This window comes from Sciurus carolinensis, chromosome 6, assembly GCF_902686445.1.
Source record: "Sciurus carolinensis chromosome 6, mSciCar1.2, whole genome shotgun sequence".
In the NCBI taxonomy this organism is placed as follows: domain Eukaryota; kingdom Metazoa; phylum Chordata; class Mammalia; order Rodentia; family Sciuridae; genus Sciurus; species Sciurus carolinensis.
This window is the reverse complement of record NC_062218.1, coordinates 8,395,577-8,420,336: the sequence shown is the minus strand read 5'-3', so window position 1 is coordinate 8,420,336 and position 24,760 is coordinate 8,395,577. Positions and strand designations below refer to the sequence as shown.

The 24,760-nt window shown below is 47.3% G+C and overlaps 1 protein-coding gene across 5 annotated transcripts; it reads left to right on the top strand.

Moving 5' to 3' along the window:
- Positions 1–4,376: 4,376 nt before the first annotated feature.
- On the top strand, positions 4,377–24,224 carry Cmbl (carboxymethylenebutenolidase homolog). 5 transcript variants are annotated; one of them, XM_047556233.1, is made up of 8 exons: positions 4,377–4,545; positions 5,682–5,836; positions 7,309–7,564; positions 16,380–16,576; positions 17,484–17,591; positions 19,438–19,580; positions 22,476–22,567; positions 23,548–24,224. In XM_047556233.1, exons 3-8 carry the CDS (start codon positions 7,445–7,447, stop codon positions 23,725–23,727), a joined length of 840 nt encoding a protein of 279 aa, XP_047412189.1. In that variant the 5' UTR covers positions 4,377–4,545; positions 5,682–5,836; positions 7,309–7,444; the 3' UTR covers positions 23,728–24,224. The 5 variants fall into 5 exon arrangements, with proteins under 5 accessions (XP_047412189.1, XP_047412192.1, XP_047412188.1 ...); XM_047556232.1 differs by having other exon boundaries at positions 4,399–4,545; positions 16,380–16,612; XM_047556236.1 differs by lacking the exon at positions 7,309–7,564 and having other exon boundaries at positions 4,398–4,545; positions 16,380–16,612.
- The last annotated feature ends 536 nt before the right edge of the window (positions 24,225–24,760 follow it).

Below are 24,760 nucleotides of genomic sequence, written 5' to 3'. Positions count from 1 at the left end.
TGCTCACGTCCACCAATCCACCAATCGTGGTACCGTGTGGGAAGGAACTACCCTGGGCTATGACGCCCCAGAGGCAGGAGTGCTGATTATCACAGCACTACTAAGGGGTGAAATGTCACTTCTATAATAACCGTACTTCAGGAAAAAGTGGATGAAGCAGATTTAGTAAAATGTTAACAATAATTATATCTAGGTCTGGGATAGTTTGAGGTTGACCACATTCTTTTTAGTTTTCCATATATTTGCACATTTTCATAATAAAAAGTAAAAAAGTAAAAAGATGTGAATTTAGGATTTCTGTCTGAGGTAATAAAATGGCTCGAGAATCTTCTAGAAACAAACTTCCTTCTTCCGCACTGAGCCTCTGCCTATTGTCACCAGCAAGGCCTGCCCTGCACACAGGTTCAGGGCTTTCCCAGCTGGCTCTCTGCAGCTGCACCCAGGGGTAGGGCTGAGTCACCCTGTGGCCCTGAAGTGGCCACAGATGAGGTGGAGTGTGTTCTCCCTCAGGTATTATTTTGAGATGTTCTGAAACACCAGGCTGCTTCTGATTTGGTTCCAAAGTTTCTTTGGAGAAGCAGTTCCACAGAATTCTTCTCCTGACCTTGCTGTCAAGGTCAGTGCTAATCGCAAGACCTTGAGCAGAGTCAGCACTTCTGTTTAACTTTGCCCTTACCCTGTTTGTTAACTCAGCTGGGACTCATTCTGTCCCTGGAATTTAGTTTCTTATTTCATAATAAAAAGTAAAAACAACTTTGGAAGAGTAAACAGTAGTGACTGCTCTGCAATTGCTCCTATTTTTTAAGGAAAGCCATGAAATCTTAGTGCTCACTGATGCAGAAAGTTCCTGTAAGAATGACACTTTTTTAATTTTTTAAGAGCTCATGTTTAATATCACTAGTGTGATAAATTTTCCAGTGGCGTCTGGACCTAAAATCGGTTAATCTGACATTTGGGGCATTGTTAACCACTGGCATACTTTGTTTTAGGAGGGGCAAGAATTTGTGTTCAGGGCTGGTCCTCAGTTTGTTCTGGATGACGACACTTTGGTGACTTTTTTTTAGTAATAAACAAACAAAACAAAACCCTACCCATTACCTTGGAGAAATCCCAAGGCAATAAAGATGTGCGCCACAGGCTGTTCAGGCTGGGAGGCGGTGCCATCTGTTTGGAGGTAAACTGGGACACCTCTAGCAGCGTGACAGGGCAGCGGTGTAACAGGGCCAGCCTCGGGCCCCTTGCTGCTCTGCTCTTGAGGCTTATTTTAAAACTGACTTTTTCTCCCTTCCTCTTCTCTCTCTACCCTGGGGAAGCAAGATGAACCTTCGCATCCCAGACTGTGTTATCTGTCCGTCAGCTCACAGACCACAGGAAGGAAGGACTCCAGGCTTAGAGGCCGACCTCTGTGGCTCTAAGAAGTAGTTATCTCTGAAGGCTGCAAATGAAGTAAGACTCCTCTGTGGCACAGTTGCGGTGCAGCCTTGTTTAAAAGCCCTGTTTCCCCTGGCAGAATCAGCCTCTGGGACAGGAGTCCACTGTGTATTCTTTGCTAGCAAGGAAGTAAGACTTCCTTCTTCTTTTTCTCAAAACCTTGTCTTGTCATTGGGTTGGCATTGGGGAGCAGGGCCTGGCTTGTGCATCAGTGGGGTGCTATCTTAGTTATTTGGGTTGCTCTAAGAAGACACTGTAGACTGGTTGTCCTAACAAACACTTCTCTCATCTGAGTCTGGAGTCAGGGTGCCTGCAGGCCCGGTTCTTGATGCATGCCTTCTGGTTTAAAGATGAAGCAGCAGGATCCTGTGCTCCTTCTCTCCTTTTTCTTTGTTTTTGTACCAAGCCTCCACTCTCCTGATCCTAGCATCTCCCAAAGAACCCATCTCCTAATCTGATCACGTTGGGGGTTAGGATTTCAACGTGTGAATTTTAGGAGGACACAGACATTCAGACCATAACAACACATTTGCAGTGAGAAGGACAGGAAATGAGTTTATCATGGTATGGTGGCTTGATAATGTCTGTTCCCTGCCCCAATCCAGGTGGGGCTGTATTTCCCAGAATGCACTTCTGGTGTGTTTCCAGTTTAGGTGAACTACCAGAGTGCTTTTTGTTGTTGTTGTTGTTGGTGGTGGTGCTTTTTTTGTGGTACCAGGAACTGAACCCAGAGCCTGGTTCACACTAGCCACGTGCCATATGACTAAGCCACATCCCAGCCCTGGAGATGTGTTCCTCTGAGAGGCGGAAGGAGCTGCTGACTCAGCGAGCAGTTAGCTGGGCCAGCAATTCTTTACTTCTCCTGGTGCTTCTCTCTGCTTCTCTGACTCCTGGGCCAGGTGTGGGAGTCCAGCTTCATGAAGGCGAGCTCTGGAGTTTTGTAGGCCACCTTCATTGTCAAGGTCAGAGGCTGCAAGGACAGGGGTAGATGCACGTGTTTCTGGGGGCTTCCAGGGCTTGCTCATGAGGTCCCAGCTGGCTCATGATCTTTCCTTACTGACTGTCTACCTACCTGGGAACTCTGACCTTGACCCTGGATGTGGAGGTTTAGGGAGACTGTCTAGCCAGCCTCTAAGTCATGGAAACGAATTCCCTGTAGTAAACAGTCGATGCGTGTATGTATATACCTGTGCATGCACATGTAGACAGATCTCCTAGGGGTTCAGTTTCCCAGGTCCCTAGGCCCCCTGAATGAGAGGCTCTGTGGTTAGGGCTCAGCACCCTGGGGTTTAACAAGCCTTTCAGGGATTTTGATGCATGCTCAAAATTGAGAGCCAAAACCAGTAATTGCCTCATTTTATAGTTAAGGAAACAGTCCAAAGAGAAGCTATGTGTTTTTGGGATAACGAAAAAAATGGAAATAGGAGGCATCCACTCTCTCAAAGAGAATACAGCCTTTGTTTCGAGAAACCTCAGGCTGTATAACTTGTGAAAACCAGGTATTCTTCAACCAGATTCAGTGGCCCAGTTATATGTGACAGTTTCTCTCTGGCCACTTTCTCTCTGGTTCCCTGAGCTCCTTCTCAAGCAGACCTGACCTTTTAAAAAAGTGCATGCATAAATTTAATACTAGGCTAGCAAACTGCAGCAAGGCAGAGTCTGATGAATATAAAATCCCTTCTATTAATAACAGTGTTATTAAATAAGAAGTTAGTAATGATGCCTAGGGAGCTAAATTTAGCAAATACAGAAAATGATATGTAACTAGTCATATCTATTCTTTCCTCATAAATGGAGCTTCAAAGATGCTGAAAGATCATTGGCCACGGTGGCACTCGCCTGTGATCTCAGCGTTTGTGAGGCTGAGGCTGAAGGATCCCACGTTCAAGGTCAGCCTCTGCAACTTAACAAGGCCTTCAGCAACTTAGACCCTGTCTCAAAACAAAAATAAAAAGGGCTGGGGATGTGGCTGAGTGGTAAAGTGTACCAGGATTCAATCCCCAGTACCAAAACAAAAACAAACGATGCTTAAAAACAGTCACATAGAAAAAGTTTTGTTTCAGTGGAAAACTGTGCTTGCCTAGAGGACACCTGCTGTGCTGTTCTTGTCTTCCAGCACCTCCCAATGATTGCACAACTCTGCAACTTGTAATCAACAGAGAAGCAATTCTGCCCTTCTAGGAGGTATATTGGAGATGATGAAGGTCATGATTCCAGCTTTTTGTGAAAATTACCTTTTGGAAACCTGATTAGGTATCACACACCTTACCCCTGGTCTCCCCTGTTATTAACCTGCTTGCCATCCCTCTGAAGATTCCCCAGGAAAAGGTCCTCAGCCTGGATCCACACCTCTTCCAGTTGGGCATAGCTAAATTAATACGGTTTCACCACCAGGACCACAAGGTTTTGGGTGAGATTCTTGTGGCATTGGGAAGCTGTTCCTGATCACTTCCCTCCCTCCCTTCCTTCCTTCCTTCCTCCCTTCCTTCCTTCCTTCCTCCCTTCCTTCCATCCATCCGCGAGCCAGGGATTGAACAGGGGAGACATCCGCAGTCCTTTTAAATTTTACTGAGACAGAGTCCCACTGTTTCTTAGGGCCTTGCTACATTGCTGAAGCTGGCTTTGAATCTGCAATCCTCCTGCCTCAGCCTCCCGAACAGCTGGGATTACAGGCGTGCGCCACCGCGTCAGGCTTGTAGTGGGTTTTTAAAAACAATTTTGAGTTACACCGAGAAGTGACAGGTCTCAGAAGCCAGGCACGTACCTAATGTCCCTGGCTGTCAGTCTCCCTCCTCCAGGCCTCCCCCTCCTCGCGCCCTCCGGGCACCTGGCTGCTCCCCCCCTCTTCCCGCGGTCTCTTTCCCGGCCTCGCTCCACCCGCTCGCTGTGCCCCGGCCTCTCCCCTCCCCTGGCTCGGGTTGTCTCTGGAACCCACGAATCCCGGTCCAGCCACGGCCCCGCCGGGGTGCAAGCGCGCTCCGTCACCGCGTCGGCTTCCCGTGCAGGCGCGAGGCTCCTCCCTCTCCGCCGCCAGCTGGGGCTCCCCGGGCTCCTGCTCCTGCTGCGCTCTCGCGGTCTCTTGGGTGCAGAGCAGTTCTCAGGCCGCGCGACAAGGTAGGTGCGCGTCGCTGGGGACCGAAGAGCCCCGGGGGCCGTGCTCCGCCGAGCTCGCTCCTGGGTTTGCATCGCAGCAAAGGGCTTGGCTGGTGCGCAGGGGGGGACTTGCCAAAGCCCATCGAAGTGGTGCACTGTCCCTGCAGAAAGCAGCCCCTCGCCCCACCGTCCCAGGCAACGGCTCTGCACACAGGGGTGTTGTCTGTGAGTGGTCGGCCATGCACTTGCAACGCGGTGGAAGTCGCGCTGTATCCAAACTTATATTGGTTGTTGCCGTTTAAGACAGCGTCAGCAGTCCTTCCTCTGGCCATTAAATACTGTTTTTGTAGCTATTTCCCCGAGGTTGGACATTTTGATCGTGTAGTTTATGAATATAAAACTGGAGAAACGAGCACTTTTGCTTCCAATCGCTGTCTGAGTTGGGCGGTGTTCCTTGACGTGGGCGCTAAGGAGTAGGCACTGTCATATTAAGAGTATGGCATCCTGGATACTGGATAGGTCTTGCCAAGAGACAGTACAGTTTACACCCCTGGGTCAGACCCAGGCAGTGCTCACATTGGGTACTGCCATCTATGTCCACTTGCTGATGGAAATGGCCACCTGTTGTTTTCAGAGCCCATGTAAAATAAGGTGGTCGGAAATGAGCCCTGTACATAACTGGGGAAGCCTGTCCAGGCCTGGGAACAGACCCAGAAAAGGCTAAGGCAGGGGTGCAGTTGGCGGGTTTAAGGCCAGTGTGTTCTCATTCCTGGTAGCTTTCTGATTCCTGCTATCTAAATCACGTACCCTAAGCAAACTACAAGGTGTGATCGCTGAAAAAATAAATATCTGGAGGCGCTGACGTTCCTACAGTTACCTAGGGATAAGTATCGGCCCTGCCCTGCTCGCTGCAAGATTGGAAATCAGCTGCCCTGCAGGTTCCTACAATGTTCAACTAGTAAAACACCCAACCCTTCCCTGGTAGACGCCGCCTTCCTATTTTACCTTCCAGTGTCCCTGAACCCTGCTTCCCTGTTGCACTGTGCATGACTTGTTTCTCAATTTCTGAACTCTCTAGCACTTTATTCCTTGAGTTCTTTACTTGTTACAGTCTCACTTCTGTTGGTAAAAATCTGTGTTCTTTATTTCTGTTGGAGAACTTCATCATGTATGGAAGTCTGACTTCTGAGTTCTTCAAATCCCTGGGGTGCATGGCAGGAAAACCACACGCTGACCATTCATTCTTTACTACCCATTTCTGATTCCCAGCAAGTCTTTGGTTACACGGTTGAAAGATAACTTTCGGCAAAAGGTAAAATCATGACTTTTAATATAGCTATAAAAGGGAACACAGGTGAATATTTTATTTTGTTCATTATTCACCAAAAAGGGAAACAGTGGATGTCATAACTGGTTCAAAAAAGAAGCTGTGAAGTGCAAATGTCCACAGATCAAGGATGCCTCAAGGAGGTACTGGTAGGAGGCGGAGGTACCATGGCGTTTGCAGATCACACCCTCAGTGGAGATCCCTGTGGACTCTGACTTGTCCTTTTGTAGAGGGAACTGTGTCAGGCAGAGATGAAGGGGCCATAGGAATCCCTCTGTGGGGGAGTGGGCCTGTGATGTGGCCTCTTGCATGAATGCGTATGGGGAAATCATGCACCTTCTATGGCCAGCCACTGGGGACCTTGCCAAAGAACATGCCATGGAGTGTCCTCTGTAGGGGCATGTCTTGGTCATTACTGGTGCTACCAAGAGTGCCCTGACTCCTGCAGGCTTCACCAGTGGAGACCACAGAACTGATCTCAGGGTGTTTAGGGTGTAGCCCCAAACACACCGCGTGAAGTAGAGAAGCCTTTCTTGTCACACACAAGGCCTGTCATACTGAGGACCCATGGTGCATGTCAGGCCAACAGTCCTGCCTCTATACAGGAGAAAAGTGAATCCTTACCACTTATGAAGGACCCTGTAATGTATATAACAAACCGCTACAGTGGAAAAGTGTCATCGTCTGCACTTCCCCTCTGGGCTGTCTGGTTCCGGGCCTGGTCATTGTATGGGGGTCATTTTGCAGCTCTTCCTAGGTCATGAGTAACTGGTAGACTGATAGATTTCATAAATGCTGTCTTTTTTTTTTTTTTTTTTTTTGGTGGTGCTGGGGATTGAACCCAGGGCCTTCGTGCATGCGAGGCAGGCACTCTATCAACGAGCTATATCCCCAGCCCAAATTCTGTCTGGACTACAAAGAATTGATGGACTTCCTCCTCTGGAGGAATGTTTCGCCTCCCATTTGTGTTTCATTGCGCATTTCTTTACATCATACATTTGCGATCTTGACGTTTTATTTTAAATTTTTGGTACCAGGGACTGAAGCCAGTAGTGCTCCACCACTGAGCCACGTCCCCAGCCCCATTTTTTTAAATTTTTATTTTATTTAGAGACAGAGTCACTCTGAATTGCTTAGGGCCTCACTAAGTGGCGAGGCTGGCTTTGAATTCATGATCCTTCTGCCTCAGCCTCCCAAGCTACTGGGATTACAGGTGTATGCCTCTGTGCCCAGCTTGACATTTTCTTTTAGCCATCTGTATGAAATTGATGGTTTGACTTTTTTCTGGAACTTATCTTTTCAGAAATTAATCATGGTGGGGGAGGTGAAAATCCTGGAAGGTGTATATAGAAAAATGTCCTTATCGTATAATTAACTGAGAGTCAAGGACGTGTTCCCTGGGAGTTGCCGGGCTCCAGGCAGGCCGTCAACAGCAACTCTGTGCGTCCTGTCTGCAGGACTTGGCCCTGACACACAGGCTTGGACTCGCAGCTGGGAGCAGGTCTGGGCCAGTGTCCAGCCTGCCACATTGGACACACCCTTTCTGTGGAAGAGTCAACTTGAAATACCCGTCGAGAAGGTCACTCTTTGGCTATGAAAATTCCTTCTGGAACGTGGACAACAACTGAAGACAAAGCAAACTATTCTTATCAGAGGCTGCTTTGCAACAGCCAGTGTTTCCTGTGGTCTCTGGGTCCTTACAGGACAGCTCAGGTGAGAAATCAGCCCATGGATTTGGATCTTAACAAAGAGTGCACTGGCTGGTAAAATGTTCTGCTATCGCCGCTCAACTGTTGTGACATCTTTTACTAATAATAGTTCCATAAGGAGCTTATGAAAAACAAAACCAAGAAAACGAGAGTCCATTTGTCCTGGATGGAATAACTGCTTATTAATTTTTTTGTTTTAAAATCTAATTACCACAGTGGTGGTGCATACCTGTAATCCCAGCAGCTCCGGAGGCTGAGGCAGGAGGATTGCAAGTTCAAAGTCAGCCTCATGGGCTGGAGTTGTGGCTCAGTGGTAGAGGACTTGTCTAACATGTGTGAGGCCCTGGCTTCAATTCTCAGCACCACATATAAGTAAATAAAATAAAGGTCCATTGACAACTAAAAAAATATTAAACAAACAAAACAAAAAAACAAGTTTCAGCAACTCAGCCAGGTCCTAAGCAACTTGGTGAGACCCTATCTCAAAGTAAAAACTAAAATGGGCGGGGGACGTGGCTCAGTGGTTAAGTGCCCTTGGCTTCAATCCCTAGTACCAAAACAAACACAAAAACATTGGCACAAACAAAAAAACGGAATGACCCCATGTGTAATTATGAAACACTGAGAATATTCAGGAAAATGAATGCAGGGAATGACAAAACAGCCATCCATTTTCATTTCACCCAGATTTAAAAGATACCATCTTGTCCTGCAGACTTCAAGTCAAAGCTTTGTAAGGATATACAATGTAGCAAGTATAACTGGACCCAATTCCCATTCCTGCCGGAACCAGTTTATTTCCTGTACGTGACGTGTTTACTATAGTATATTTATGAATCATATATACATAACTTTTGTTGTTAACATTTACTTAATATCAAAATACCTCTTATCTTCTTACACAGCTTTGTTTTTGAGACACCATATTGATAAATAAAGATGTAGTTTATTCATTCTGACAATGTCATTTGTTTCCTGGGCAGCTGTAACAAATTTCCACAAACCAGAGATTTGAATTTAGGACAGAAATTTATTCTTTCAGTTCTGGAAGCTGGAAGTCCAAAATGAGGGTGTGAGCAGGGCCGTGCTCTCTCTGACACCCACGGGGCAGGACCTTTCCTTGCCTCTTTCAGTTCTGGTGCCTCTTGGCAGTCCCTGGTATTTCTTGAGAGGTAGATACCTCTCTCTACTCTATCACCCTCTTAAAGTGGCCTTCTCTCCAGTGTGGTTCTGTGTCCAGATTACCCCTTTCCTTGTTCTTTTTTTGGTACAGGGGACTGAGCCCAGGGTTGCTTAACCACTGAACTACATCCCCAGCCACACCCCCAGCCCTTTTTTATTTTTTACTTTAAGTTGCTTAGGACCTTGCTAAATTGCTGAAGGTGACCTCCAACTTGTGATCCTCCTGTCTCAGCCTCCCATGTAGCTGGGATTACAGGCATGTGCCACTGTACCTGGCTAAGAATGCCTCATGTATTTTATTTATACACTAAATCTCCTGTTTTAAAAAAATAATATTTTCTCCTAGCCTGTTTTTCCAGTTCACTTAGGAAGTATTTTATTTGTTGTTAATGTAATTGTCTTATTAACCTCATTGTCTTAGTTATCAAGATGAAAATGTACAAGCTTTTTTGTTTTTGCTATGGAAGATCCTCAGCATGTACACAGTAGAGCGGGATGCTCCCGGACTCACTGCCCAGTCCCTGCTTGGTGGGCACATGGACATCACCCCCCAGCCCACCCCACCGAGGTAAATCCAGACACCTGGCAGTTCCATCTGCACATTCATCATGCTGTATCTGAAAGAGACGAGAACTCCACAACAGACTCATACATGACCCTCCCTTGCCACCATGAGCAACAGCTCTCAACCTCCTCAAATAGCCACTTACTATTCCATTTTCTACAATTGCCTTACTCTAAAAAAATTAGTTCTTTCCTTTAGACATATGTTTTGGGGGCTCATTTAAGAAATTCTGCCTTACTCCAAGGTTGAAGCAAGAGGAACTCTCCTGCATTTCCTCTGAACAGTTCAGTTCTGCTTTTCCTACCTAGATTTCTAACCTCCAACACGGTGGCTGGATGTGGTGGGTGGGCAGCCTCTGTGACCTGTTTTCTCAGCCGTGTGCCTTGGCGCTGGCCCATCCAGTCCCCACTGTGGGTCCCCAGTGCCCTCCTGCTTCCTGGAGTGACTCTGCAGAACCCGCGGAGGCTGGCCACCACTGCAGCCCTGACCAGGGGACATGGCCTCTCTGCCTCTCCTTCCCCAGGTCTAGTCCCACCCCTGGAGGTGGGGTGGGTGACAGCTTAGTTCTAAGAGCGCCCAGCTGCAGCTGGGATCGTCCCCACCTCTGCCTGGACACACCCCTCCTGGGGTCACCTCCTCTGTCCCCTCCTGGGCGGGGCACCCAGGCCTGCTTCTGCGGCACTGTGTGTGGGACCCCGCCCTCTTGCCCACCCGTCGTTGGTTTATTTGGCTCTGGCATCGTCTCCTGCACAGGGAGTCTTCCTTTCACCTCCACGGGCTCCATCTCTTTGCCCCTTCCAGCTAGTCTGGAGTTTCCTGGGTCCTCTGCCTCCAGTCCCTCTTCTCATCCCCCCTAAGGCCCACTGCACGCTCTCCTTGGCCAGCCCCTCTCCCTCAGCTTGACTCCTCGGGTCTCCTGGAAGCACGTGGCCCAGGCGACCTCCCCACTTGTTGAGACCCTCTCTTCACGGGCCAGGTCGCTCCTCCGCGTCAGAGGTTCTTCCTTCCCAGATGCATTCGCTGGCCTGCGGGCTTCCCTGAGGACCCCGGGCTCAGTCTTCTGGACTCTTCTGTGCCTGCTGGCCTTCCCTGAGGATGCTGGTCCATCTCACGGTTTAAATGCCCGTGGAGTCACTTCTGTTGTGTGTGCCGGTTATGTTCTGTGAAGTCACCTCAAACGCCGAGTTAGCGAATCCCGAACCACAGCCCTCGCGAAGTGCGGGCTGGGGCTCCAGGTCCCTGGCCGCAGCCTCTCCCTCCACTCACAAGGCACCGTCTGTTTAAGGTGGACTCACTCGGCCGATGCCGCGCTTCACCAGCGCCGAGCTCAAGGCCGACACGCCGCAACTCAGGCTGAACAAGCGCGGGACACCGCTGACGGCCTCTCTGCTCCGGACCTCCGGGCGGCTCCCGAGCCCTCCGCCAGGGGCCCCAGGCCTGCCGAGGGTCTGCTTCCTGGTCGTCGGGGGACGGTCTCCTTGCGGTGTCCCCGCCGGTGGAGAGCAGACAGGCCCTGGCCTCTTCTTAGAGGATCGTGACTCCACCTATACGAGCTAATCACTGCCACAGACCCCACTTCCTTGGACCCGCGAGTCCTGATTAGTGGCCGGAGGGGGACTTTTGGGGATACAGCTCATCGCACATAGCGTCACCCTGACCTCGGCAGGGAGCGTGCGTGCATCAGCAACCCGGGTTCTTTGCACGTCCGTGAATGACGTCGGGTCACTGTTAAGCGAGCAGGTGAAGGAGTGCGTCCCGACCCGGGGTGATGAGGGTCCGCCGTGCGCGCCATCACCGGCCAGCCCCGGGCTTCCTTCCCATCGCCCGGCCTGCGGTCCGCTCGTCTTTCTCTTCTCAAGCTTAACCTGCCGTAGCCTGAAGTTCGAGAAGCTCACCACCGCAAACCTGCGCTTCCCGGCCTGTCCCTGCTTGTTGGAAGACACTGTCCTCCAGATTCGGGACAGAAGGCCCCGCGGTCTCACGAGGGCTCTGTTTTCTCCGATGCTGCTCATGCGAGCTGCCAGGTGGGCCGGCTCTTCTGTGAACTCTGTCCAGACCCTGCGGGGCCCCCTGCTGTCCTCCCCGCCCAGGTGCGCCCCACCCCTTGCCCGGACCTGGGTGGACTTCCATGGGTGGACTCGCAGTCATGGATGCACTTTCTTTTCTTCCTTGGACACCTAACGAGCTCGCTCTCCGTGACACGTTTATCTCCTCGTTCTTTCTCTTGGGTTCTGGAGATTGAGCCCAGGCCCGGGTGCATGCCAAGGCCAGCGCTCGGCCCTCGACCACACCCCCCAGCTCTGAGGGACACTTTTCCCGCATTTTTTATTGGTGGATGATAGTAGGGCACGGTGACAGGATTGGTTGCTATATATTCGTACGTGCACACAGTATAACGATATGTTTTCGCCAATATCCCTCCCCAGCACTTTCCCTCCCCTTAATGTTACCTTTCAGCAACTCAAATAAGGCTACTTCACTTGCCAGAACTGTCTAGCAGTTTTCTTCTCATGCCAAGGAAAGCTGAATTCTTCCAGTAAGGCTCTGGTACCTTTACACTACCCACTACCACTTTGCCCCTTCTGTATCAGCCACATGGGTCTCCTGTTCTTCAAACACGCCAGGCATGCTCCTGCCTCAGGGCCTTTGCACGCTTTTCTTCTCCCTGCCCCACTCTTCCTCCAGATATCTGCAGGGCACCAGCTCTCACCTCTGTTGCTTGAAGGTCAGTTTTTTTTAGTTAGAAGTCCCCTGACAACCATTTTAAATTGCAGCCACTCCTTCCCTGCTGACAATTCTCTTGTCATCTTCTTTGCTCTGTTTATCTGCATTTTTCTATCTTTGTGGCCGTCAGACACCTCCATGTTCCACAGTTTGGTTTGTATATGTCATCCCACTAGAACATTTCCCTTGGTGCAGTCTGGATTTTCATCTGTTTGGGGCTGGGCGGTTTCCCCAGAACCTCCTGTTGTGTGTGACCTGGGGCTGTCCCTTCTTGGTGTCCTCAGTAACTGGGTGAATACGCACAGGCTGTTTGCAGAGCTGTTGGTCTGTTCCACAGATTGATTTGTCTGTCCCAATAGCAATGCCAGAGTGTTTAAATAGGTTCTGTTTTATGATTAAAGCAAGATTCTTGTCCTTCATTTTCTTTGACGTAGCTTGGTTATTCTTGTCCCTTAACCATTTTTATTAATTTTAATAGGAAATATATTTTTGGAATTTTCATTTTCATTACATTGATCTTAGAGGTTATTTTGAAGAGGTTACTGTCTATACAAAAAAAAAAAATGTTTTTTGGTACCAGGGATAGAACCCAGGGGTGCTTAACCACCAGGCTACATCCCCAGCCTTTTTTATTTTGAGACAGAGTCTGGCTAAGTTGCTCAGGGCCTTCCTTAGTTGTTAAGGCTGGCTTTGAACCTGGGATGCTCCTACCTCAGCCTCCCTAGTCACTGGGATTACAGGTGTGCACCACCATGCCTGTTGCTGTCTTTATAAATATTGATTCTTTTAATGAATAATCAGTAACTGTGACATATGTATTCACTTGTTTAGGTTTGTTTTGCCTTTAGGGTTAAAAAGTAGATTTCTCTGAACGCTCTCACACATCTACTGTTAGGGTTATTCTTGTCCAACAAGTGTTGGTACTCTGAGTGGCATTTAAAAATCATGTTTTCTAATTGTTGCTGGTTTGTAAGAATGTCATCGATTCTTGCATAGCTTTGATTTTGTGTGAGAAGAGGCAGGAGAGACTCCCTCACTCTGTGCTTTCTCCCTCCTGTGTGTGCATGCACTGAAAAAATGTCGCTTGAAGACAGAGAGACAAGTTCCCCTCCGCCATCCAGGAAGGGAGTCCTTAATAAAAAAGTGAATTGGTCGGAACCTTGATCTTGGACTTTCAGCCTCCAGAACTGTCAGGAAATGAGTCCATTCTTCAAGCCACAGAGAGCTGCAGACATGCTAAACACCCCATTCCTCCCGTTTGTAATCTTGAGGGCTCTGTGGCGCCAACCATATGTCAAGGGACCGTGATGATTTTTCTTTCTGTCAGATTCTTATAATTTGTATTTCTTTTTCTTGTCTTATTACATTGGTTGAACCCTCAGCCCACATAGAATAAGAGTAGTGGTAAGTGGCATCTTTGTCTTTTTTCTTGGCTTTAAAAAGGATGTTTGCTGTAGGGATTTGGTATAATTTTCATTTATCATAATGGCTATTGTCTTACGTCTACTCAGGCTGCCAAATCAAAATACCACGGTCTGGAGCTATGGGTGTGACTCAGTGATAAATGTTTGCCAGGTGTGCGAGACCCTGGGTTTGATCCCCAGCATTGCAAATAAGCAAACAACAACAACAAAAACAAAAACAAAAAAACTACAACAACAAAACAGTCTTAGGGGGCTTAAACAACAGAACTTTATTTTCATACAGTTCTGGAGGCTAGAAGTCCAAGATCATGGTTCTGGACAATTCAGTCTTTTGTTAAGGGCTCTTGTCCTGGATGGTAAATGGGCACAAAAGAGAGGAAGATCTCTGGGGTCTTTTCTCATAAAAACCGCGGCCCCACCCTGGTGATTTCAGTTAGCCTTACTTTCCTCCTAAAGGCCCTGTCTCCAAATAGAGCCATGCTGGAGCTTAGGGCTTCAACATAGGGATTTTGAGGGGACATAAACATTCAGCACATGAAGCTGTTGAAAAATGCTTTCTCTTTATCTGTGGAGATGACGATGTGCATTCACTCCTTTAATCTGTTGGCCTCGTAGACTCGTTATAGAATGTCTAACGGTCAGTCATCTCTGCTTTCCTGATATGGTCATGATACATACGCTTGAGAACACATTTGAGGCTGGGTGCTGTGGTGCACACCTGTAATCTCAGTGACTTGGGAGGTGAGGCAGGAGGATGGCAAGTTCAAGGTCAGGCTCGAACTTAATGTGACCCTGTCTCAAAATAAAAACAACAACAAAAAAGGGCTGGGGGTACAGCTCAGTTTCAATCCCCTGTATTATTAAAAAATTAAGATTTGGTGTACTAGAATTTAATTTTGACTCTTTGCATCCGATTTTGTAAATAAAGGAGTTATACATTTTTTCATGCACTCTTACTCTTGCTCATTTTCACATCCAAGATACAGTCAGATTTTATTTGGTCCAAGATGACATTTACTCCTGTTTTTACTTATTTATTTATTTGATTGGTGAGTATCTCTGGTCAGGTTCCCTATATCAATTTTCTGTTTTGAAAACGTTTCAAACATAAAAAAAAATGTAAACAGTAGTGCAGCAAACACTTGGTCGCTGATCGTCCAGCGACAACAGCCCTGGCGATTTACCATATGGTGTTAGGTATGGTGTTGTGTGTGTATTTTATGAACCAATCGGGGGCAAGTTGCAGATCTTGTGACACCTCACCCCCAGTACTGGAGCACACATGTTCTAAAAGTGGGAACGCTCCTCTATATAACCACTATTACTGCACTTAACACCTTATAAAACTGATACTAAGTCACGTGTGGTGGCACACGCCTGTAATCTCAGTGGCTTAGGAGACTGAGGCAGGAGGATTAAGTTCAAAGCCAGCCTCAACAACTTAGTGAGGCCCTAAGCAACTCAGTGAGACCCTGTCTCTAAATAAAATACAAAGAAGGACTGAGGATGTGGCTCAGTGGTTAAGTGTTCCTGGGTGTAATCCCTGGTACCTCCCCAAATTATAAAAAACAAATAAATAAAAATAAAACTGATATGGAACTGGGGTTATGGCTTAATGGTAGAGAGCTTGCCTAGCATGTATGGGCAATGGTTCGATTCTCAGCACCACATATAAATAAATGAATAAAATAAAGGTCTATCAACATCTAAAAAATATAAAATAAAACTGATACTAATGCACAGTGTCAACTATCATCCACATTCATTCATATGTCTTTTATAGCTGTTCTTAATTCTGAACCACAACCTCAGTGAATTTATTTTTCTTTAGTGTCTTTGATCTAGAATTAAAAGGTCTCACTGCCTTTTTTCCTTGTACATTGAGTTTTGAAGTTAGGCATATAAAACGGGTGAGAAATATTCCCTCTATTTGCTATGCTACCAACTTGTCAAGTTTGTGTTTTCAAATTTATTAGCATAAAGTTGTTCATAGTCATTGTTTTTTATTTGGAGGAGAAAAATCTTACTCATTCATTTGTTTAAATAAATAAACGGAACCCAGGGCCGCTCATGTGCCGGGCAGGGTTCGACCTCTGAGCTACACCCCAGCTAAACAGAACACCTTCACGTCACCTTTGCATCCGGATCTTATTTTATTGTTGCACATGTGCTTATCATTCTTGCCTTTTTAATCCTCACTTTTGCTGGAGATGTGCCTATTTTAATAGCTCTTCAAGGAATCTGATTTTAATCTTCTTGAATTTTCTCTTTGTTGGGCTTGCTGTGGACTGAATGTGCCCCCAGAATTCACATGTGGACCTCCTCATCCTCAGGGGACGGTGTGGGGAGCTGGGTCTCTGCGGGGTGCAGAGGTCACCAGGGTGGTGCAGAGGTCACCAGGGTGAAGCGCTCATGGGAGGTTAAGCGCCCTCATCAGACACTGAGCCTGTTTACATCTTGCTCTTGGACTTCTCAGCCTCCAGAACTATGAGAAATAGGTCTCAGTCGTTCATGAGTTACATAGTTTATGGTATTTTTTAATAGCAGCCTGAATGGACTAAGGCAGGCTTTATTCAATATTTTTCCCCCTAAACTCATTTTTTGGGGGGAGGGTACTAGGAATTGAACCCAGGGGCGCTTAACCCCTGAGCCACATCCCTAGCCTTGTTTATTTTTCAAATTTTGTTTTGAGACAGGGTCTCACTAAGTTGCTGAGGCTGGCTTTGAACCTGCTGTCCTGCTGCCTCAGCCTCCTGAGCCGCTGGGATCACAGGTGTGTGCCACCGCACCTGGTTGTTTTCCAGTAATCTTGGTTATCGTTTACAATTTGTGATCTTCAGGTTTGCACACAACGTGCCTTCTCTCTTTGCAGCCGATCTTGAGGTTTCTGATGGCTAACGAAGCTCATCCTTCTCTCTCTGCAGCCGATCTTGAGGTTTCTGATGGCTAACGAAGCTCATCCTTGCCCCTGTGACATTGGCCACAGGCTCGAGTATGGAGGCATGGGGCATGAAGTTCAAGTCGAGCACATCAAGGCTTATGTCACCAGATGCCCCGTTGATGCAGGCAAAGCTGTGATTGTCATTCAAGACATCTTCGGATGGCAGTTGCCCAACACCAGGTATATGGCTGACTTGATCTCAGGAAATGGATACACGTAAGTGCACAGTTCTGTTCTTTGCTTAATTCATGTCAATTTCCATGGTCCATTTTGTTCTTTTCAAAAAGGAAAACAAAAACGAAAGCCAACCTGACTGCGCGCTAGTGCACTCTGCTTCCTTGTCTCCCCGTGGTGAAGGGGGTGGGAACTGCCACGTGGTATTGAAAGCTGCCCGGTGGAAGCCACGCCAGCCCCTGGGCCTCAGGTCCCCCTGGGGCACCTGGCCCCTATACCCATGGGACAGAGTCCTCTCCCTAATCATAGGCCAGGACATCTCTGCAGACATCCCCTTTTGAAGGGAGAACGACAGGGACTCTGGAACCTGGCTTGTTCTCCCTCTGTGGTTTCTTCTAGAACCTGCTGTAGACCTTACTCTCTGGGCAGGAAATTGTGTCCTGTTGGCAGCCTGGGTGGAGTCTTGGGAAAGTTGCTTGCTCATAGTGACTGGCCATGTGGACCAGGTGTCCCTTTGGCCCAAGTCTAATGTGAAGATCCAGGGGGCTCCTGGTCCTGCAGAGAGGTGTGGCCCTGGGGGTGGGGACAGGAGGGGTCCTCTAGCCACCAGCCACAGGCCCCATGTCCAAATGCCCCCACGTCCTGTGCTGGAGTATCCCAGGGGAGCGCCCCCTGGCCTTGTTTCTTCCCAGGGTGGGTTGGCACCCAGGCCGCCAGGAGCCAAGTGCCTGCGGTTGTGAAACCTGAGATACTGTGACTTTGGCACCAGTTGCCTTTTTGCTGCAATTAAAGTTGGCCTTTGTGGCCACCAGCTTCCCTTCTTGTGGCCTGAGCATGTTGCTAAAGAAAAGCAAACAAATGCCGGGTCCAGGAAGCTGTGGAACCCAGGCTGACTGTCGTCTATGTTTTCCAGAACCATCGTTCCCGACTTCTTTGTGGGGCAAGAGCCGTGGAGCCCCACTGGGGACTGGTCCACCTTCCCCGAGTGGTTGAAAACGAGAAATGCCAGGAAGATCAATAAGTGAGTTACGGGCAGGCTGGGCGGTGTGGGGGTAACCAGGGAGGGGAGAGGGACCTGGTTCACCACGCTTCCCCCTGGGGGGACCTCACGTGGCTGGCCCGCAGGGCCCTTCCGACAGCATAAAGGAAGAAGGTTGGATCTGCTGCAGGGTGTGAGCTGATGGTACAAGCTGACCAGAACCCCCTGGGCCCCAGCAGTGTAGTGGCCTGCGTGTCTGAGAAGCTCTTCCCGCCAAAGGGCATGCTGCGGAAGCAGTAGGCAGGTTTGTGTGTCCCATCAGGTGTTTCTGTACAAGCAACAGCAAACCCATCCTGGACACTTGAGCAGTTGCAGAGTTACTGCCTTTTTTTTTTTTTTTTTTTTAATTTTTTTAGTTGTCAAGGGACCTTTATTTTATATATTTATTTGTGGAGCTGAGGATCAAACCCAGGGCCTCACACATGCCAGGCAAGTGCTCTACCACTGAGCCCCAGCCCCAGCCCAGAGAGTTACTGCTTTTTAGAACTGAGTAGGTTTGGGCTTCAAATAAGGCTTCCAAGGACTCCTTCTCCCAACATCTCCCTTTCATGTGCCTGGGCTTCATTCTCAGGTAGCTCCTGCCTCTGGGTGGCAAAGTGGCTTCAGCAGCTCCAATCTTCCATTGCCTCTCTCCCAACAACTCAGCAAGTCTCATTTGGTCCCTTTGGTTACGACTGGATCCAAAGGTCATCCTCCAAGTAATCACCGTGGTCGGGAGATTCCTCTGCTATGATTAGCTAGGCAGGAGCTACCTATTCTACTCCTGGAACCAAGGGCATAGCCCTCTGAAGCGTGTGCATGGAGGGGTGCTTCATCCCAGAGCTGAATTCGGGTGTTCTCAGAAAAGTAGGCGGCAGACTTCGGCAGCTAAAGCCATCCAGTGATCTCTTGAGTAGAAGAATTTTTATAGAAATGCTTTCCTTTTTCTCACCCTCCAAATGAAGGCATTTATTCTCAAAATGAAAGCATTCAAGAAAATAAAACACCCAAAGGGCCCAAACTGCTCTTATTACATTTTATTTTGTAGAATTACTTTATTACTACTCTTGTCACATTATGAAAATAACCATTTGCACACAGTAGGGTGTGATGCATTGGTTTAAAAGTGTTCAAATATATGTTATGTTTAAAAAGAAAGAGGTGACAGAGCTGCTTTGTTCTTTTTTGAAAAAATATTACAAATATATAGCGTTTCTTGCATCAGATCAGATAGAACTTTCTGGCTGGCCCTGTAGCGCGAGCTCACTTTGGAACAGAGCTTCTAGTTGAAAGTGTATTCCAAATTCCAACGATGGATTTGCAAATGAACCATGTGCAAGACAGGGCCGCTGTTCTTGCTGTCCTCCTGACTTAAATAGCCCTGGTGGCTTTCCAAATTGTGCTCTGCTCTTTGGGCAGAGGAGGACAGGGGTGATGCAGAGTGGTGGGTTTTAGGGAAGGGATGAATGTGTCAGGTCAGAGCGTCTGGGGAACCGCCTCGGTGATGGCCAGCTCCTCCCTGAGTGGACACAGGTGGGGACGCAGCAGGGTCTGGGCTTAGGTCTTAGGTGCTCCTCTCCTGAGGCTGCCAGGGCTACTGCTCAGCGCCCAGCTGGGAAGTGGGAGGGAGCAGCTGTGTTTTGGGGAGAGCGCACAGGCCTGGCTGGGCTCCGCAGGGACGCCCGTGGGCCGGAGCATCACTGCACAGGAACAGTGAGGTTGGAGCTTCACGAGCAGGGATCTTGGGCACTTGGGACAGCAGTGACCCAGGCAGCCCTCCGTCACCGGCTCGGCCCTGCCGGATTCACAAGGCAGCCCCGAGTTCTGAAAGCCTTCTCTTTCTGTTCAGAGAGTTCGATGCTGTCCTGAGGTACCTGAAGCAACAGTGCCATGCCCAGAAGATTGGCGTCGTGGGCTTCTGCTGGGGTGGGATCGCCGTGCATCACGTGATGATGACGTACCCAGAACTCAGGGCAGGGGTGTCCGTCTACGGTAAATCCGCCTTGTGCATGTCCACTGGGGATGGGGGCAGGGGAACGCTCCTGTGCACTCAGGCATGGCAGGTGAGCGACAGTAACCACAGGCCTCCTGCTGGCGCAGTACAGAACCCGACCACCTGAAGAAATTGGCATTGAGCTGGGCAGCCTGGTGCTGTCCTAACCGCGGGGGCCTGAGGTGGGAGGATCGCTTGAGTTCCGGAGTTTGAGATTTAAAAAAAAAGGCTTTAAGAATTCAAAAATAGCCAGGCACAGTGGCGCTTGCTCACCTGTAATCCCAGTGGCTCGGGGACGGAGGCAGGAGGATGGTGAGTTCAAAGCCAGCCTCAGCAATACTGAGGCACTAAGTAACTCAGTGAGACCCTGTCTCTAAATAAAATACAAAATAGGGCTGGGATGTGGCTCCGTGGTTGAGTGTCCTTGAGTTCAATCCCTGGTACCCACCCCCGGGGGGAAAAAAAAAATTCAAAAGCAGAATTGGAGGTTTGTAATATGGTAACACTAACTACAGGTGTCACTGGGAGTGAGCAGGCTGCACCCCAAGGTCTAACCTGAGGTCTCCATTCCTAACTGGCATTGCTCCTGTGATGATCATCAATATCAAGCTAGGTTACATATGAGAGTGTATGCACGTGTATATTATTTAATTGATTCATTAATTATTTTATTGTACCGGGAATTTAACGTGGGGGTGCTTTACCCCTGAGCTACATCCCATCGCTTTTTATTTTTTGAGACAGGGTCTCACTAAGTTGCTGAGGTTGGCCTTGAACTTGTGATCCCCTCTCAGTCTCTCCAGTTGCTGGGATGACAGGTGTGTGACCTAACACCTAGCTAATTGATTCAGTTTTTTGAGACAGGATCTCTCTGTGTTGAGCAGGCTGGTCTTGAACTCTTGGGCCCGAGTATTCTCCCACCTGTTTCATGAGATGCTGGGTCCTCAGGTGCACACTATCTTGCCTTTCTCAAACAGTATATTTATTAGCAACATCTGTGAAAAATTTTTCCAAGATATGAATTGCTTTCAACTAATAGGCGCGCGCGCGTGCACGCACGCACACGCGCACACACACACACACACACACACACACAGATGGAAAGAAAGAATAAGAAAACCCACTCTAAAATGTAAATAACTTCTACATTTTAGTCAAAACAAACCAGAATTATAACAAAGAACTAAAATCACCGTATCTGTAAATAGACACTGCATACCGGGTATGGGGTACTGAAGCATTCAGAATGCATGGGTGTGGTGGCACACGCCTGGGATCCCAGTGACTTGCGAAACTGATAGGAAGTTCAAGGCCAAGTGGGGTGTGGCAGCACACACCTGCAATCCCACCAACCGAGAAGGCTGGGGTAGGAGGATCACAAGTTCAAAGTCAGCCTCAGAAACTTCTCAAGGAGCTAAGTACTAAGCAACTTAGTGAGACCCTGTCTCAAAATAAAAAGGGTTGGGGATATGGCTCAGTGGTTAAGCTGGGTTCAATTCCCAGTACTAAATAAATAAATAAATAAATAAGTAAAAAAGAAAAGAAAAAGAAAGGAAAACAAAAAAGAAAGTTCAAGGTCAACCTGAGCAACTTCCTGAGTGCCTCAACAACTTAGTGAGACCATTTTTTAAAATGAAAATAAAAAAAGGATCGGGGATTTAGCTTAGTGATAAAGTACTTAGTGAGAGCTTAGTGATAAAGCACCCCTGGATTCAATTCCAAGTGCCCTTCCCTCACCCCCAGCAAATAACATTCCGACTGGAAAATTTTGAAAAAAAAAAAAAAAAAAAGTCAGAAGAAAATTTGACTAGTAGGTCATAAAGTTATACTCGTATGTGGTAAAGTTCTTTTACACCAGAGTATCATGAAGTAATATATGTGCCAATGATTCTTATTTGGCTTAATGGTTCCTCACTGTGGCATTTTCACCTACATTTGGTATTACACCTACATTAAAAAAAAAAAAAAAAAACCTCTTTAAATATTTACTTACACAAAAGGAAGCAGACTCAGTAAATGGCCAGTTGCACTAGGGCACAGGGGGCCTGGGCTTGCTCTCCCAAGGTGAATTAGCAGAGGGCGCCTGCATAGACGCCTCACTAGCGCCACCTCCTGGCTGCTGCTGTGCGGTATGTGAGCTGCAGAACCTGGCAGGGGGACATCCAGCTGGGGTCCAACCACAGGGGCTTTGCCAGAGTGGCACCCTGTCTCCTGGAGAGGAGTGGTAGGTAAGGAGATCCTCCGTGTTTCTTAGCTTTGCTGTGCTGCTGTCAGGAAGTTGAAAAAGATTGTTTTTTTCTCCTATAAAATGATAGCGTGTACTTATTTCTCCACAGTGGCGGGCGTTCCTGAGGGCTGGCTGGAGCGTGCTTTTACTGATCAGTCTCTAACGTTATGAGACAAGGAGGAAAACAAATTTTCACAGAATGACCTGTTAGAACCAGACAGTCACAGGCTGTGGACTTGTCTGAGCATAAATACCCATTCTAAACCACTCAGTGCATTGAAGTCAGAACCTGCGGGACTTGTGTTGGCAGAGAGAAACTTCTAGAATAGTGGTTTGGAAGCTATCACTTATTTGTAAGGTAAGGCACATCCCAGGAGGGAGCACTTGTCAGACCGGCCTGAGTCTTCATGCAGTGATCTGCAAGGCCTGACTCCATTCCTTGATGGCTTCATTCCTAGTGAGTGAGCAGGAGGGTAGGCCTGGCTGATGGAGTTGCTCTTTTACACTAATGGTATAGGCCAGGCCACTTCTGTGGAACTGCTAAAAAAGAAAATGAACAAAGCCCTCCAAACACATTTTTACTTTGAACAATCAAGCTAAACCGAGGCAGTTTCCTGTGGCATGATTATGGAGATCATACTCTCAAGCCCTTGAACCTGTCTTTCAGGCATTGTCAAGGATTCTGAAGATATTTACAGTCTAAAGAATCCCACGTTGTTCATTTTTGCTGAAAATGATGCTGTGATTCCACTGGAGCAAGTAAGTTGGCATCTTTCCTCTTCTCGTTTGTGCACCTAATAGCATGACTTGACATTTTGAGGGAGAAATTTCAAAGCATTCATTTATTGCTGCTCCAGATGTTTTCCAACATAGAAATCTTAAAGATGAGTTTTTATTAGAGATAAAGCGTAGAATTAATTGTAACTCCCCTAAATATGCTTATTTAACATGACATCTGAAAGAAGTGTTCTCAGCATGGCCTGGTCACTGGACAAAGAAATGGGCCCTGCCTCCGATCCCTCCATGGTGACCTGTGAGTCACCAGAAAGTGTTTCACCTTAAAGATGGATTTGTTAGATCCAGTATGTTGATAAGGAAAAAGCACAAGTGTGATTCAAAAGCAGTCTTTTGCCAATTAGTAGTAGTAACCAATATGTTAATGCAAATGATTTTAGAAACAGTCCCTGACTCATCATGGTCTCACTTAAGAATTTTCAACTCAAGATGGTGTAAAAATGACACACATTTGATGAAACTGCTTTGAATTGTGCAGTTGGATCTTTTCCTGGGCTGGCAATATGTGGTGTGATCCTCTGTAACGGTGGACAGTGACAGTCAGCCCTGCAGTCAGAGGGGGAAAAGACAACACGGTACGGTGCCCTGTGCCGCTTAGATAGGATGGGCATCAGGTCAGTGTGGTCAATGCATTTTGGGGGTCGATGCTGGAGATTGAACCCAGGCCCTGCACATGCCAAGCAAGTGCTTCACTGCCGTACCAGACCCCAGCCTCCCACAACATTTTCAATTCGTGGTGGGTTTATTTGGACATGGTTTACTTGCCAGCAGTAAGAACTGTTAATTATAAATTATAGTTAAAATCTGGTATAGCTGTGGTACTTGTTTATAATTTAAAGAATGGATGTTAAATCTCTTTTATGAACACTTGGTGAAGATTTAGAGAATGAAAATGTTGCTAACAAGTTAAAATCATGTCATCATGAAAATGTTTTGCATACCAGGTCTCCTTGCTGACACAGAAGTTGAAAGAACACTGCAAGGTTGAATATCAAATTAAAACATTTTCTGGGCAAACGCACGGTTTTGTGCATCGCAAGAGAGAAGACTGTTTACCTGCCGACAAGCCTTACATTGATGAGGCAAGAAGGAATTTAATCGAGTGGCTGAACAAATACATTTAGTAGTGAATGGGTACTCGCTCACAACGAGATTCATCCAAATGTTTGCCTTCAAATACTTATCATTTGATTTTTTAATTTTATATCAAATAAAGGTTGGAATCCTGAAATTCATTTAATCTGAAACACATTCAGTAGAAAATGTTAATATATGAAAATAATTTTAACATGTATATCAAATAAAAAATAAAAAAATAGATCTGGACCTGAAGAATTTGAATGATCACTACCCTAGTTAATAGAGAACACTGGGTTATTCAGGGACCAGCTGACAGCACAGGGGTGGCCTCTTTGGTCTTTAACTGAACACACCCTGAAAATGACTAAGGTGTGAAGAACCTCACTGAAAGCTGGGGCAGAGTAGGAATGCAGCTTGGACATTTATCTGTCTTAAGAGAGCTTAAGTTGTCACATTTATATGTTGTAATGAGAAGTATTACAGATAAAATGTTTCTATGAACCTAATTATATCATGCTAATAAACTGTTTTTTTGAATTTATAGCTTTTTTTTTTTTTTGTCTTTTTGGTATCAGTGATTGAGCCCAGGAGCACTTAACCACTGAGCAACATCCCCAGCATTTTTGAGACAGGGTCTGGCCAAGTTGCTAGGCTCTTGGGTTGCTGAGGCTGGTTTTGGGCTTCTGATTCTCTGCGCCCTACTTATTTTTCTTAAACAGCAAATGATGGAGAAGAGTTCTCATCCTGCTGTTTTCTAGGCAGTGGTTTCCCAGACACCGACATTTGTGGAACCCTAGGGCTGGGGCTTAATGTGATGGAGAGTGAAGTCCCTAGGGTGTACCTGCTCTTATTAGGGACTGTATGACTTAGGGCAAATGACATGATGAGTTTTCTAATTTGGTCTTGGGTGTCTTTCATGAAGGTGGACAGTGTGCTTTTCACGGGACACTTTTTTTTGGTGGAGGGGGACTTGGGTCTTCCTATGTTGCCCAGGCTGGCCTTGAACTCCTGGGTTCAAGTGATCCTCCTGCCTCAGTCTGAAGTAGCTGGGACTACCGACATGCATTCCTGTGCCCA